The sequence below is a fragment of the Mesoplodon bidens genome (assembly GCF_964165515.1).
Source record: "Mesoplodon bidens genome assembly, chromosome: 4".
NCBI classification, from domain to species: Eukaryota; Metazoa; Chordata; class Mammalia; order Artiodactyla; family Ziphiidae; genus Mesoplodon; species Mesoplodon bidens.
The window spans coordinates 49,629,011-49,645,738 of NC_138160.1; the positions used below are offsets into that span (position 1 = coordinate 49,629,011).

Below are 16,728 nucleotides of genomic sequence, written 5' to 3' on the forward strand. Positions count from 1 at the left end.
GACTTTCTCATATAGGGTACATTTTGCCTTAGGCGAAAAATGTGTTACTAAAATAGTTGCCAGTAATTTTTTTTCCATTAATTGGATTGTTTTGAATACAGAAAGAACCTTCAATTATGAGGAATCCCATGGGACATTGTAAAACAATCTTTTTGTAAAAGTAAATACTCTGATCATTTAAAAATTTTTATATTTTAATTTAGATTTTTAATGAAGGTTTCACTTCAAATAGGATGGTATAGCTGTAAGTATTAACAATTATGATAGTAATACATTTTTGTTAATAAAGATTTTTTTCATTTATTTTTCTTTCTTAACGCTCAGACCAGTTTAATGTCTCATATCTGACTTCATGGAATTGGGAGCATTTAGGTTCCACGATAAGCAAGAAATTGTATACATTTTTTATATGAAAAATTACATATTCCTTACTATTCTGTTTACTGTGTTTACTTAAATGTATTTTTACTAGAAAAGCCTAGTTTAAGCTGAATTCTAATCATCTTAGGTCGGCGACCCTGGACCAACAGCCACAGCATCACCTGGGATGATGGGTGGGGCCCAGGAATCCTGATGCACATTCCAGTTTGAGACGCACCAAACTATATGTTCCACCTACCAAGAGATTAAGAGGGTTTGTGCGTTCTTTCACCTAACAAATGCTTCTTGAGTGTTTCCTCCAGGATAGTCCTCTGTGACAAGGGTGCTACAGAACTTGGCTGTCTCAGATGATGTCACAGCCCTCTGCTTCGAGCTTAACTCAATATAAGTGAGACATGAACGCTTAGAAATAGGCTTTATTTTAAAGTGGAGGGGTCAAGCCGGAGTTCCAGGGTGTGGGTGGAGGAATTTGGCTACCGAGGCCTGCATTCTCCCTTCTGGGGTCTGAGCACACTTTTCTTTTTTTTTTTTTTATTAGTTTCTGCTGTATAACAAAGTGAATCAGTCATACATATACATCTGTTCTCACATCCCTTCCCTCATGCATCTCCCTCCCTCCCACCCTCCCCATCCCACCCCTCCAGGCGGTCACAAAGCACCGAGCTGATCTCCCTGTGCTCTGCGGCTGCTTCCCACTATCTATCTACCTTACGTTTGGGAGTGTATATATGTCCATGCCTCTCTTTCGCTTTGTCACAGCTTACCCTTCCCACTCCCCATATCCTCAAGTCCATTCTCAAGTAGGTCTGTGTCTTTATTCCCGTTTTACCCCTAGGTTTTTCATTACATTTTTTTAATTAAAATTCCATATATATGTGTTAGCATACGGTATTTGTCTTTCTCTTTCTGACTTACTTCACTCTGTATGACAGACTCTAGGTCTATCCACCTCATTACAAATAGCTCAGTTTCGTTTCTTTTTATGACTGAGTAATATTCCATTGTATATATGTGCCACATCTTCTTTATCCATTCATCCGATGATGGACACTTAGGTTGTTTCCATCTCTGGGCTATTGTGAATAGAGCTGCAATGAACATTTTGGTACATGTCTCTTTTTGAATTATGGTGAATTGGTACAGCCACTTTGGAGAACAGTATGGAGGTTCCTTAAAAAACTACAAATAGAACTACCATATGACCCAGCAATCCCACTACTAGGCATATACCCTGAGAAAACCATAATTCAAAAAAATGAGCACACTTTTCTCCTTACCTCTTGGCTCTGGTAAACAGACTTAGTTTCCAGAGTTTGTCCTTCACCTCAGCTCCTAAAGCAAATAGCCAAGCATTTCTAAAGGTTGTTTTGCTGTAAGCAACAACGGGAAATAAACAAGTAAAAGGATCTTCTGTCCCCTTCCCCCTGAGGGGAAGTAAGACACAGGTGTGTAGAGGTGCTCGGAGTTGAACACCAAAAGGCTCTAATAAACTTTATCTGTACTTTAGAGGTTGGGCATCCAGGTGAGAGGCCAAGTGAGGGAGGGGAAGAGGAGGGAGCACTGAATTGTAGGGACGCCATTGGGGGCTATACAGATGGGGCAAGGGAGCCTGGCTGATCTGGTCTTTAGGAAAGGTGGAAGTCTGGAGCTGCTTTGCTTGTATTAGAGAAGGTTGGCATTAGAGAAAGTGGAATTTAAAAATTGGGGCAGATAATTTAAATTCCTAAGCACTTTGTGGCTTTATAGTTGTGCACATAACTCAAATTCTACCTAATTTGTTTATCACCCCTCCTCCCCCGGCTGCCCACCCAGAATCTGGGTCTGGGCAATGGTTGTTTCCCTCAAGTATGCATGTTAAAATACAGAAATACATTTTGGAAAATTACGTGACAGTAATGGGGGGAGGGGCTTATGTAGTTCAAGACTGGGGATGACAGAGTGATGTGATTTTTTTTTTTTTAATCCAACACAGTCTCCTTAAACTCAGCTTCTTCTAGGTGCTCATTACAGATGGCTAAATTAGTGGATAAGTGTCATTTTTTTTCAGGAATAATATTAAATAACTATGTAATGCCATTCATATCTAACACAGTTATTCTGATCATACGGGTCCTTGGATGAAGTGTTGTGAGGATCTGCATTAACGAGGAAACAAAACCAATACTGAACAGAGTGCCTCTGGGAACTCTTGATTGGGCCCATCCAGTGCATGCTCCGTAAATTTTTATGTTGTTTATATGGTGTGCTGTGGTTTACAGTCTGGTCTTTGCATTAATTTGCCATTGTCTTTCTCTCAAATATTAATGAAGTGTAGGAGCAATTCTAGTCCAAATAGGCATTTTGAAGGTGGACTTCAAAACAAAGCTCTTCCTTTAAAAAATAATTTTTCTGAAAGACGGAAACCACTTCATTAGTGATTGCCGGCAAAATCTCCTAATGTCTTTCCATAAGCTGTTTAAGCTTGGTGTTAGAAATTAGGGCTAGAGGATTTAATTAGCCAGCTCACAGGATGCAGTCTCTTTAATTTAGGATATCCCTTTGAGAAAATTACGTAGTTGAAGAAAGAATATCATATTTTAGACAAGTTGGTTTTGAGTTGAGTTTATTGCCTCTGTCTTGGTCCCCTAATGTGTCTGTACTGCTGATCTGGAAATTATGCTTGATTTGAATTAAAACTTTTTGTTTTTAGAATTGATAATTGCAGCATGGCATGTTGGATTGTGTGCAGTTCTCAGTTAGGAAAGGTAAAAGTTGGGTTTTGTGGGGCAATGATTAACATATATTTTACCAGGGACACATGATCACGTATTAGTTACTATACATTTAGCCAATGCACTGGGTTTAGCAAACCAATGAATGCTTTGTTATGAGAGTGGTTAACACTTCCGCAGTTTTAGACTTAGCTTTAGAAACTTAAAAGAAACCTCTTACAACCCTTGCCATCCTTTCAGCCATAACATTGCATTGCTTTGGTTTCTGCCTTTAATTTCCCCGGGGGTTCTTTTTATTTAGGAAAAGGGTGAAAGATGTATTTGTGTAAGTACTACACCAGTGCTTCTGTTAAATTCTTTTTCAACAAAAAATATGTTACTTGAGCACCTCATGCACAGGGTGCATATTTTTCTGAAAAGAATGTGCCCTGAAAGCAGTAGTTTTTAGTGTGTGTTTATTTCATGTCTACCAGTTTACTTTAGCTTAGACAATTTCTAATGTTTTCAGTTTGTTACCATTTTTCAGTTAACTGAGGACATACACATACATGCACAAAGTGGCCAAGCTTTAGAAATTCTTTGTGTATTTTAAAACAGTTGTCTCTCCAGTCTGATATCATGGGTCTCCTTGTCACCTTTAAAATGCAGCTAAAATCTAACCTTAGATATGGAAAATCAGCTTTCAAGGAAAGCTTATTTTTAGAATATCAGTGAAGAATTTAATATTTACTTTCTAGAAACCTTAATTCTCGTTAATGTGAAATTAATGTAGACGATTCAATTGTGTAGTTCACATGTGAGAAATTTGCCCCTTCGGTGTTTCCCTGCTAAGTCTTATAAACTACTGACCAAGTGCAAAAATGCAAAAGTTTTGAAAGCCTCTCTGGGAGCTATGGGTATCCCTGGATCATGCTTTGAGAATCATTGCATTATAATATTTTTGAAGTATCTATGGTTACTTAAAAAAAATCTCTCCCCGAACATTTTCTAGTTCTCTCAGTATGAAAGTAACACTTTCGCATTTATTTTCCAAGCTACTTCAAGAATGAGGTTCCTCCTTCCCCGCAAGATTCCAGTAGCCATAGAGGAAAAAAAAGTGTTATGGATAAAGGGAATGTTTCCAGCACCCCTCCTCCCTATTTCTCCAGCTGGGAAGGGAAGGAAAGGGAAATAAAATTTAATGAGCACTTTTACTACGTGCCAGGTGCTTTACATATGTTATTTCAGTTTAATCCCCAAAACAATCCTAGGAGGTATTTCTAGCCACATTTTGCACAAAATACAGCAAGTATCAGAAAGTTTAAACAATATGCCCATATCACATAGCATTTAAGTGGACAGAACCTGATCCGAATCAAAGTCTGTTACCAAGGCCTGTACAACACTGAGCCTTGGTTTCTGCTTTGTTTTTCTTTATTTCCTGCAGACTGAGAATGTGAATACTAACATTATATTGGGTGCTGTGGTGGCATGACGACAAAACGATTTGACTGCCCTGTGAGGTTTGCTTTTATGGAGTTAACTGTCTTTGACAGATTATATTTTGTAAAGTCAAATATATTTATTAAAAAAAGATTTATGTAGTTTCTTCAGTTTTAGTTCTTTGAAAATAAAACAGTTAATTATCCATGGTTTACCACAGAGCTCAGGATTACCCCTTTCTGTGTCCTCAGTTCTGTCATATCGAACAGCTGACTGTCCTAGAAGGAGATTTTTGCATTTACAATCCCAAAGCCGCTGGTCACCCGGGATTGTCAGAACTCCAGAAAGGCAAAATCCATTCTCAAGAACTTACTTTTTGTTTCAAGTCATGCAGTGCCTAAAGGATAAGACCACTGAGGGGTGCAGAGGAAGTAGTGGGGGAAGAATGTCTATAGGGACATCTCTAGTTATCTTTGAGAGAGGAGTATTCTCCTTGCTTCTCCTGTGAGTGCTATGGTATGATTTAGTACCCAGAGAGAGTGAGTTGGTGGAATTTCAGTTTCCTCAAATTGGAGAGGCCAAAATACACTACTACACAACCCTGAAGAGAGGCGTGATGGAACCTCCTGCATGTTGACTCAGTATTGCATTGTCTTAAAAACTAGTGTACCTGCTGTCCCCTCTGTGTGTATGTAATTTTCTTGTATCTAAAGTAAACCCACGGGCTTCCCTGGTGGTGCAGTGGTTGAGAGTCCGCCTGCCAATGCAGGGGACGTGGGTTCATGCTCCGGTCCGGGAAGATCCCACATGCCGCGGAGCGGCTGGGCCCGTGAGCCATGGCCGCTGAGCCTGCGCGTCCGGAGGCTGTGCTCCGCAACGGGAGAGGCCACAACAGTGAGAGGCCCGCGTACAGCAAAAAAAATAAAAAATAAATAAAAAATAAAATAAATAAATAAAGTAAAGCCTCTTACCTCTAGCAACATCAGCCATCCCAACCTAAAAGTAAGGAGGGAAAAACCCCCAATAGACCTCTGAATATTAAATAATTCCCACAAATCTAGTCAAATTAGAGGTGCAGCTGACCTGAGGGCAAAGAATTTTCTATGAAAAAGGATAGCAGTATAGGAGGGGAGTCATTGTGATTGCTGATAGTAGAGAAAAAAACAAGAGCCCGCTTAAAAAATACTGCCACCTGCAGTTGTCTCTTACAGGGAATGCTGTCCCATTCACTTGGTAATACCCTGAATGGTCAGCTGATTAGGGTGGCAAGGTAGAACTTACATTTAGAAATATTTCCAACAAAAATGGTTGGAACTTTAAAAGGAGTTTGGGTACTTGAAAGATAATCTAGAATTACTTGGAAAATGAACATTCATGAAATGCCTTAATCTTGATGATATTACATTAATGAAGTGTACTTTTATAAGACATGAATGTGTTTATTTGTGCCCTCACACATCTCTTGAGTTAATTTGTTTTGGAAGTCACAATATTTTATAGTTTGCTTTTTAAAAAATTTTATGAGAGTAGTAAATACTCAACGTAATATAATTGTATAGTAGGTGGGGTTTTCCCCCAGCATAATTGTACGATATCAGGATTCACTATACTTTACTTGTGACTTGTACAACTCACATGAATGAAGAAAACTCTGTTTTGCAAAACTATTTGAGGGCTTCGTTGGTTCTGCTAAGGTCTCTTCTCTCTTTTTTTTTTAAATTTTTATTGGAGTATAGCTGCTTTACAATGCTGTGTTAGTTTCTGCTGTACAGCAAAGTGAATCAGCTCTACGTATACATATATCCCCTCTTTTTTGGATTTCCTTCCCATTTAGGTCACTGCAGAGCACTGAGTAGAGTTCCCTGTGCTGTACTGTAGGTTCTCGTTAGCTATCTATTTTATATGTAGTATCAATAGTGTATATATGTCAATCCCCATCTCCCAATTCATCTCACCACCCCCTTCCCCCTTGGTATCCATACCTTTGTTCTCTACGTCTGTGTCTCTGTTTCTGCTTTGCAAATAAGACCATCTGTACCATTTTTCTAGATTCCACATATATGCGTTAATATACAACATTTGTTTTTCTCTTTCTGACTTACTTCACTCTGTATGACACTCTCTAGGCCCATCCAGGTCTCTACAAATGACCCAATTTCATTCCTTTTTATGGCTGAGTAATATTCTATTGTATATATGTACCACACCTTCTTTATCCATTACTCTGTTGATGGATATTTAGGTTGCTTCCATGTCCTGGCTATTGTAAATAGTGCTGCATTGAACATTGGGGTACCTGTGTCTTTTTGAATTATGGTTTTCTCAGGGTATATGCCCAGTAGTGGGATTGCTGGGTCATATGGTAGTTCTATTTTTAGTTTTTTAAGGAACCGCCGCCATACTGTTCTCCATAGTGGTTGTATCAATTTACATTCCCACCAACAGTGCAAGAGCGTTCCCTTTTCTCCACACCCTCTTCAGCATTTATTGTTTATAGAGTTTTTGATGGTGGCCATTTTGAGGTGATTTGTGAGGTGATAACCTCATTGTACTTTTGATTTGCATTTCTCTAATAATTAGTGATGTTGAGCATCTTTTTATGTGCCTCTTGGCCATCTGTATGTCTTCTTTAGAGAAATGTCTATTTAGGAAGGGCCTCTTCTTTGATAGTTAAATCAGTCTCTTTTGAAGCACCTCTTACACTATAGCCTTGCAGACTATTTAAATACTAACTAGTCTAACTCTTTTGGATTCTCAGTTGTCTTGGCTTTGCCTGTGATGGGAGTCCTTCAGTATCACTTTTGTGGAGAGACAAAGATGTTGACTTGGTGGATAAGGAGAAATAAAATAGTGTTAAGCTGGGAGAGATTGATTTTATAAATGGTTAGTTTATGATAACTATCTTCCTATAGTGACAACTAGTTTCTTTTGTACACATATATGTGACAGGTAGAAAACAGAACCTTTGCACTAAGTATACAGAATATACTTGGAAACTTTCTGGACTTATTTATCATCCATTGATCTTTTTCTTGTCTTAATCTGTGCCTGTCCCATGGACTTTTAATTATTGTAAGCTTTTAGTGCACTGGTATACAAGAAGACAAGACTGCTCTTATTATTCTTCATTTCTAAAATTTTCCTGGGTGTTTACTTTTTTTTTTTTTTTTTTTTTTTTTTTTTTGTGGTGTGCGGGTGTCTCACTGCTGTGGTCTCTCCCATTGCGGAGCACAGGCTCCGGACGCGCAGGCTCAGCGGCCATGGCTCACGGGCCTAGCCGCTCTGCGGCATGTGGGATCTTCCCGGACCGGGGCACGAACCCGTGTCCCCTGCATCCGCAGGTGGACTCTCAACCACTGCACCACCAGGGAAGCCCTGGGTGTTTACTTTTTATGTGATCTTTTTTTCTTGTGGGGAAATACATTAAATTTTTTAAAAATATGATTACATTTGCTATGTATCCTTTCTTTAATTGCGGTTTTCCAAAAAAACTTCTTGACCAAAAGAGATAGAGGAGGAGACTGGAATATCCATTTGAAAACAAGGATAATCTCTGTGGAAGAAAACCAGAGGTTAGCGTATTACGGTTATCAAAATTCCTTATTGTGAAGCAATAATAGTGACTTGATTTTTGGAAATGCACTTCTTAAATTGATAATCTGTTATAAAATATGACAACACTTTTCTCTTTCCACTGTGTTGCTGAATATGAATTATCAAGATGAAGTTACATTACTCTGAAAGATTTCTCGTAAGTTGAATAATGTTTCTCCCAGCGCCCTGGCCTAAAGGAACCCCTCTCTTGAAAGAGATAGTAAGTAGGGTTCAGATGCCCCACATGTGAACTCTAGGCATCATCTGGCTGTCATTCTCGTGTCACGTCTCTGTAGCTCCATGTGCAGCATCCTTCCCAGAGTTCCCACGTGGTGAAAAGATCCTTCTCTTTGTGATTGAAGGGGAACCTGGAGAAATAGTGGCCTGCTAGGTAAATTTTATTAAAGTAGCATAGGTAGTGGAAGGCTGAGAGAGTCAGAGGCTTCGTTACATTTCTAACATTCAAGTTTCTGTTGGGCACTTAATCCTGAGGTAAGTCTGTGCCCTGGAGTTTTCCCCTTAATGTTTATCACTGGCCCTCTGCATGTGGCTTTCAGAGAGGGTAGATGGAACTGAATGGTGTGCCAAAAAAAATTCAGGATAAGCTTCCACATATTTAGGGAAAAGGAGTGAGGGGGGTGTATGCCCTGGCCAAACAGGACAAGACTGACTGACTGGTGGCAGCGGCAGTGAGAGGCAGTTTTCATTGGCTGTGAGCTGTAGCTAGAGCTATCCAAGGAGCCGTTGCTGCCTGTGCGGGTCGAGTGTCTCATTTCTGGATCCTTCGAAGCAGCGGCCCAGTGCCGTTGGTCAGGGTGCAGTTTTCATTGGCTGTAAGTAAGCTGTAGCTAGAGCTATCCAAGGAGCCGTTGCTGCCTGTGCAGGTTGAGTGTCTCATTTCTGGATCCTTCGAAGCAGCAGCCAAGTGCCATTGGTCAGGGAGGTTGTGGAGGGTTCCTGTGTGGTTCTAAGTTGAGGCTACAAGGCCTCTAAGGCCCCTTGCCACTTGGTGATTTTGTGCACCCATGTGTGCATGTGAGCATGTTTAACAGCCTACCTCTGTACCAGCTTTACTCTGTATGATAGGAAAGAAAATAGTCATTGAGCTACTTCAGCTATGGTGTGCATGCGATTTGATGGGCTTTGCAGCTCCTCCAGCACATACTGCTCAGAGACGTTGCAATAGCGGGGCTGCCTGGAATAAAGGTGGAAGGAAGGGAGGAGTTTGTTGAGAGGAAAGCTGAGCTGGCCTGCTCTATTTTAAAAAGTTGTTTAAAAAAGGGTGGAATGCTGGGAGAGAAAACTACTGATCTAGGGGATTTTGGTCAGGTATATACCACACACAGATTTAGAACAGAGTAATGATGGCTTACTCTAGGTAAGCTATGATCTAGGTATAGGTATGATGTGGTGTATGAATATACATATATATAGGTGTGATGGTGGTATACTGCAGTAAGTGTTTTCGTATGGCTGTGTAATACACTACTTCAGCATGTCTGTTAAATAGCATTTATGTTTTATTTGTAAGGTGCAGGGAGAGGGAGGTTGGAGTGGCCTGAATGTTTTTACTTGAAAATAAAAGCTGTCATAGTTTTTTCTGGCAGCTGTCAAGCACTACGCATTTCAAAGAGTTAAAATATTTTGTAGCATCTGAATGCAGAAACTGAACTCTCCTCCCCTTCTTTCACATAGGTTTCCACTTGAGTGGCACAGTGACAGAACCTGCAATACAATCGGAGCCAGAAACTGTTTGTAACGTGGCCATCAGCTTTGATCGTTGCAAGATTACCTCAGTGACCTGCAGCTGTGGAAACAAGGACATATTTTATTGTGCCCATGTCGTGGCACTGTCTTTATACCGCATCCGCAAGCCAGACCAGGTCAAATTGCATCTTCCCATTTCAGAGACTCTCTTTCAAATGAATAGAGACCAACTACAAAAGTTTGTACAGTATTTGATCACAGTGCACCACACAGAAGTTTTGCCAACTGCTCAAAAATTGGCAGATGAAATTCTTTCCCAGAATTCAGAAATCAACCAAGTTCATGGTGAGTATAGATACTTATTCTATAGATTGCTTCTCTGGATTATTTTTCATTTATAAATTTAATTCTTTTGCATGAAAATGAATTAAATATGAATGAGATCATCAGCATCGCTCTTAGGCAGCTGAAGGTTTAAATTTAGTTTTGCATCCTAAAACATTTCTTTTGAAGTGTTTTGTACCTTCTACTAGATACCAAGTCTTTTCTGCTCAGAAAAATCTCTCATTTTTAAAGCTTGGCTCTTACGTGTTTGTTTTGTAAAATTTCATCAAATACTAGGGATCAGTTATAGTAAACACAAATTCACCTTTGTCAGCTGTTGTCAGTAAACTGACTTGCGCATATTGAGAATTTTTTTCATTTTCTTAAAACATTTATTTTCCAAGGCAGTAAGTTTCTGTTATGATGCCTCATATTAAGAAAGTAACTTATTCTTAGAAAAAGATGAGAATTTATATAGAGAGAGTTTAGGATATGACTATTATTGTGTGTAATAAATCTCAAAAAGGGTTTCTTTTAAGTCTTTTATACACTGAACTTGTTATCTCACTTATTTGTAAACACATGTATCAACTGTCAATATACAGTTGAAATATGGGACCAGTCAGTCACTCAACCCTATCCTTTTAGGTTTTCTTCAAAGTCCTTACTTGATGTAGCAAATATAAATGTTTAAGGAAAGCAGTTTGAGATCATTTCTTTAAAACTTTTAAAATTGTGAGATATAACACAGAAAAGTGCATAGAACATGTATGTGTAGATTAACAAAGTGAACCAACATCCAGGCCAAGAAATAGATGACTCTTGGCACTTTGGAGGGTTCCACATGCCCCCTTCCAGTCAGTCACAGGCTCCTTTCTGTGTCCCATGGTAACCATTGCCTGATTTTTTATGGTAATCACTTCTTTGGTGCTTTGTGTTTTAACGTTAACATCACTAAACACTGGTTTAGTCTTATCTGATTTTAAACGTTATGTATCTGACTTCTTTCATTCAAAATCGTGTTTATATGAGTTATTCATATTGTTTCATGTACCCTTAGTTCATTCATTTTCATTGCTCTAAAGCAACACTAGAAATACCAATAGAAGTACAGTGTGAGCCACATGTATACATTAAAATATCTTGTTAGCTTCACTTAAAAAGAAGCAAGTAAAATTAATGTTAATCATATTTTATTTATCTCAATATATCTAAAAAATCAATTCAACATATTCATATCATCCCAACATTCATAAATATCAATTCAACAAAAATATTGATATATTTCACTTCTTTTCCATATTAAGTCTTTGAAAATCTGTTGTCTGTTTTACACTTACAGCACATCTCACATCAAACTCTAGCCACATTGCAAGTATTCAATAGCCACATGGCTAGTGGCTACCTTATTGGACAGCACATACTCTATAGAGTATTCTAGGTATGAGGACACCACAATTTATTTGTCTCTTCCACTGTTGATGAACCTTGTTTTGAATAGAGCTGCTGTGAACATTCTTTCACAAGTCTCCTGGTATCTTATGATACTTTTAATATGTCTTTTATGTCGGGGGAAAATCCACATAGCCATATTTCTTCTAGTGCTCTCCATGTCAGTCTCAGCTTTATTAAAGTAGCTGTTATAAGGTGTGTAAAGCATTTTACCTGGTAGAGTCTGCCGGTGTTGAGTAACCGGATTGTAAACAACTCTGCCACAGAAGTACCCTGGACCCACCAAAAGCACATGCATGCAATGCAAGGACTTTTTAAGTAGGCTTCTGCTCTGTCATATCATCTGTCTTAATCATGTTACCTTGTGAAAATTCAGGCCAGCTAACAGTCATCTCAGAGATTTCTCAGGAGCCTATTTGTGGCTTCCTATTAAATCGCTCATTGAAGGCAGAAGAATAGCATATACCATTTCTTCAAACTTTTATGCACTCTCTCTTTTTCCTTTTTTAAAAATTCATATATTCCATTTGGTCATTTTGTCCTCTGAGTTTTAGTTTAACCAGAGGTCCACATCAACAGTAAGGTGTTTGTTCTGCATTTGTCTTCCTTGTTTTGAAGGATAGCAGCCCCCAAAGTTTCTTATGTAAAAGCTTTTAAAATGCATTTCTGTGTCGAAATAGTGGGACTAATGAAACAATCTAAACTAAACTTGGATGTGAGAAAGTGTTCACATGACATTATATTTCTCTCAGACTTTCTAAAATTAGAAGAAAAAGATATCTAAGGAAATATCAAGGACAGAATGCAGGTTAGCTTTAGACTCAATGTGATTTTCAAATAACTTTTGTATGAGAACAGCTTCACGAAAGCAGTGAACTTGAGAAGTTTATCCTGCCAGCTTTCTCTCCACTTAATTTATCATAAGATTTGCTCCTAGCCTGGAAATGGGCCAATTACACAAGCTGCCTTCCTGCCTTCCATTCTAGTGTGACAAGTGGCAAAAAAAGAAGAGAGGTAGAAAGCAGGCCATGACCTTAAGTGTTGAAATGGGAAATCTGCTCCCTGGAGGGTCTTATTTTTACTGTTAGATTGATGATTTAGTAGGGGGTGGGATTTAAAATGTTTTGCAGTTATTTGACTACATGGTCCCACCTGCCTCCAAACATCTGTACATTAAGCATTTTCTAACTCATTTTAAAAGCAGTATTTCCTTGTATGGTTTCGAGGGTGTGTTTTTTCTTTGAGAAGAATGTCTTGAACATGAATATTGGGAAGAGTTCATTTTTCTCTAAGGAAAAGCATCACTTTTACCTTGCTAGATAAATAGGGTTAGGATAAGATTTAGATTAGATTATCTTAATAGGTATCTTAAACAGAATGAGGTTTAGCTTATCTAAATCCTTTATAAGAGAAAGTCATAATATAATTTTTAAGTAAATACAAACTATGTTGATAACAGTAGGTTTTTCCTTTTCCTTGTGAACTTGTCCTAATGCTTCTTAAAATTCTATTAGTTGCTTTACTTACTGTTTTGAAATATTTTATTTTTAAAAGAATTTTATGCTGAGGAATTAAAAGCTTTTTCAAGTCTATTTCAGGTATATTGTTTCTCAAAATTTCCTTGTAAGCTACATATTGCAAATTTATAATTGTAATAGTTTCTAGACTAAGAAACCAAGGAGAATGGGTTAGTGACTTATCCAGGGTCACAGGTTGAGTGAAAGTAGTTGGAATATAGATGTAGTCATCATAATAGTTCAGTCCTTGTCAGTTTTTTACATTTCATTTTCTTTTCATAAAATTTCCTGCATAATTGTGATTAGATTAAATCAATCACTGTATGCTAAAAAGTGGGTGTAAGATAGTTAATGTTAATGGCCCTCCAAGAAGATTGCCAGTGGTAGTTTTGCATTGATAAGCAAAATTGTTTGTCTTGGTTTTATATTAAAATAAAACTTATGGGCTTCCCTAGTGGCGCAGTGTTTGAGAGTCCGCCTGCCGATGCAGGGGACATGGGTTCGTGCCCCGGTCCCGGAAGATCCCACATGCCACGGGGCGGCTGGGCCCGTGAGCCATGGCCGCTGAGCCTGCGCGTCCGGAGCCTGTGCTCCACAACAGGAGAGGCCACAACAGTGAGAGGCACGCGTACCACAAAAAACAAAACAAAACAAAACAAAACAAAACCAAAAAACTTTCTAGCTTCCATATTGTTAAGAAAAAGCTATTGTCTTTGCTAAGTATTTATTTGGAAATTTACTGATGTCTAAGTGCTCACCCACTCTCTTGATTAATTCAACTCAGCCTTTTTTGGTCTTTTATGCTTCTTATTAAAGGAGTGCATTATAAATTAGTAAATTGTGGTGTAGGGACAGAACATTGAATTTGAAACCTGGAGGCCTGGAGTACAGCATTGTCTCTTCTGTGTATTACCTGTGTGACCCTGGGTGAGACTCATTTTTTTCCTCATATTTAAAATGCTCATAATCTTCACTAACAGCGTTGGAAAAATTTTAGTCATATAATATATACATGTGTAAAATATTAAAGAAAAGAGAGAGTTTACCTTATGTTGGGGTACCCATAAGTAGTCATAGTTAAAAAGAAGAGGGAAGAAATCAATTGGGGGATGGATGATAATAGAGTTGTAGGTCAGCTTGCTGTGCTCTGACTCTCTGGCACATATTTCTTCCTCTTCTACTTTTTTTCCTTTTGATCTTTCTTTTAGTGACCTCCCTATGGGATAGCCAGTACTGGGTAAACTACAACAAAAAGGGACAGATTGAGTAGAAACTGTGGCATTGGTCTCTGCTTGGAACAGAGGGAAAGGGTGTCATTTCCGTGGCCCTTTTACTCCCAGAGCTTGAGTCAATCCCAAAAGTAGGCTAGATTCATCCCTCACTTCAGTGCCATGTGTCCAGAGATACTGTCTCAGTTAGCCAGATATAGAAGGGATATAAAGTTGACCCTGGAGCAACTTGGGGGTTAGGGGCATCAACCGTCTGCACAGTTGAAAATCCATGTGTAACTTATAGTCATTCGGTCCTGGGTACCTGCGGTCCTCTGTACCTGTGGTTCCTCATGCCCACAGTTCTTCTGTATCTGCAGTTCCACGTCTGTGGATTCAAATGGGGATTATGTAGTACTGTAGTATTTACTATTGAAAAAAAAAGTCCCTCTAAGTGGACCCATGTAATTCAAACCCAGTTGTTTAAGGGTCATTTGTATTCATGTCAGGTGAGGGTGGACACATGACATCTAAGATGTTTTCCACTCACAATTCTGTGACTCGTTGGTGATTGTATTTTTTACAGAGACACAGGAGGCACCTAGCATCCATACTCCAAAGATGTACCTCTTGTAGTTCTACCCAAGTGTGCATTTGTGTGTTGTTCTTTCATCAGACATTTCAATTTGTTTGAGGATGGTTCTTATAAAACTAGCACTATAAATTCCATTCATGCCTGCCTGTCCTGCTTAATTTAGCCTTCGAATGCTTCTGTGTCCCAGCCATCATATATATCAGTCTATTCAGTCTCTTCCAGATATTACCAAACAATCAAATCTATTCAGCCATCCCATGTCTGTTGTATAGCTTATGTTTACTTGATTGTAAGCTCCATCAGGGGTGAAACTATGACCTGTGTATTTTGCCATCCTCCCTAAGGACAATATTTAAGAAGTAATGGGCACACTGGAACTTCCCTGGGGACGCAGTGGTTAAGAATCCGCCTGCCAGTACAGAGGACACGGGTTTGAGACCTGGTCGGGGAAGATCCCACATGGCACGGAGCAACTAAGCCCATGCACCACAACTACTGAGCCTGTGCTCTAGAGCCTGTGAGCCACAACTACTTAGCCTGTGTGCCACAACTACTGAAGCCCACGCGCCTAGAGCCCGTGCTCCACAACAAGAGATGCCACCACAATGAGAAGCTCGCACACTGCAATGAGAAGCCTGCGCACCGCAGCAAAGAGTAGCCCCCACTCGCCGCAACTAGAAGAAGGCCCTCACGCAGCAACGAAGACCCAATGCAGCCCCAAAAAAAGAGTCCAGGACCAGATGGCTTCACAGGTGAAGTCTATCAAACATTTAGAGAAGAGCTAACACCTGTCCTTCTCAAACTTCCAAAAAACTGCAGAGGAAGGAACACTCCCCAATTCATTCTATGAGGCCACCATCACTCTGATACCAAAACCAGACAAAGATGTCACAAAAAGGAAAACTACAGGCCAATATCACTGATGAGCATAGATGCAAAAATCCTTAACAAAATACTAGCAACACATTAAATCCAACAGCACATTAAAAGGATCATACACCATGATCAAGTGGGATTTATCCCAGGGATGCAAGGATTCTTCAGTATACGCAAATCAATCAATGTGATACACCATATTAACAAATTGAAGAATAAAAACCATATGATCATCTCAATAGATGCAGAAAAAGCTTTTGACAAAATTCAACACCCATTTATGATACAGACTCTCCAGAAAGTGGGCATAGAGGGAACCTACCTCAACATAATAAAGGCCATATATGACAAACCCACAGCAGACATCATTCTCAATGGTGAAAACCTGAAAGCATTTCCTCTAAGATCAGGAATAAGACAAGGATGCCCACTCTTGCCACTATTATTCAACATAGTTTTGGAAGTCCTAGCCATAGCAATCAGAGAAGTAAATGAAATAAAAGGAATCCAAATTGGAAATGAAGAAGTAAAACTGTCACTGTTTGCAGATGACATGATACTATACATAGAAAAGTCCTAAAGATGCCACCAGAAAACTACTAGAGCTAATCAATGAATTTAGTAAAGTTGCATGATACAAAATTAATACACAGAAATCTCTTGCATTCCTATGTACTAACAACAAAAGATCAGAGAAAGAAATTAAGGAAACAATCCCATTTACCATCACAACAAAAAGAATAAAATACCAAGGAATAAACCTTAACTAAGGGGACAAAAGACCTGTATGCAGAAAACTATAAGATACTGATGAAAGAAATCAAAGACAACACAAACAGATGGAGAGATATACCATGTTCTTGGATTGGAAAATCAATATATATTTTTTAAATTTATTTTATTTATTCATTTTTGGCTGTGCCGGGTCTTTTTTGCTGCAA

The 16,728-nt window shown here is 38.9% G+C and overlaps 1 protein-coding gene across 1 annotated transcript in view; it reads left to right on the plus strand.

Moving 5' to 3' along the window:
- Positions 1-16,728, plus strand: part of ZSWIM6 (zinc finger SWIM-type containing 6) — a 209,648-nt gene that overhangs the window by 121,772 nt on the left and 71,148 nt on the right. Inside the window, exon 2 of the mRNA XM_081233380.1 lies at positions 9,804-10,160. Coding sequence (XP_081089506.1) covers positions 9,804-10,160 — 357 coding nt within the window. The remainder of the gene's footprint in view (positions 1-9,803; positions 10,161-16,728) is intronic.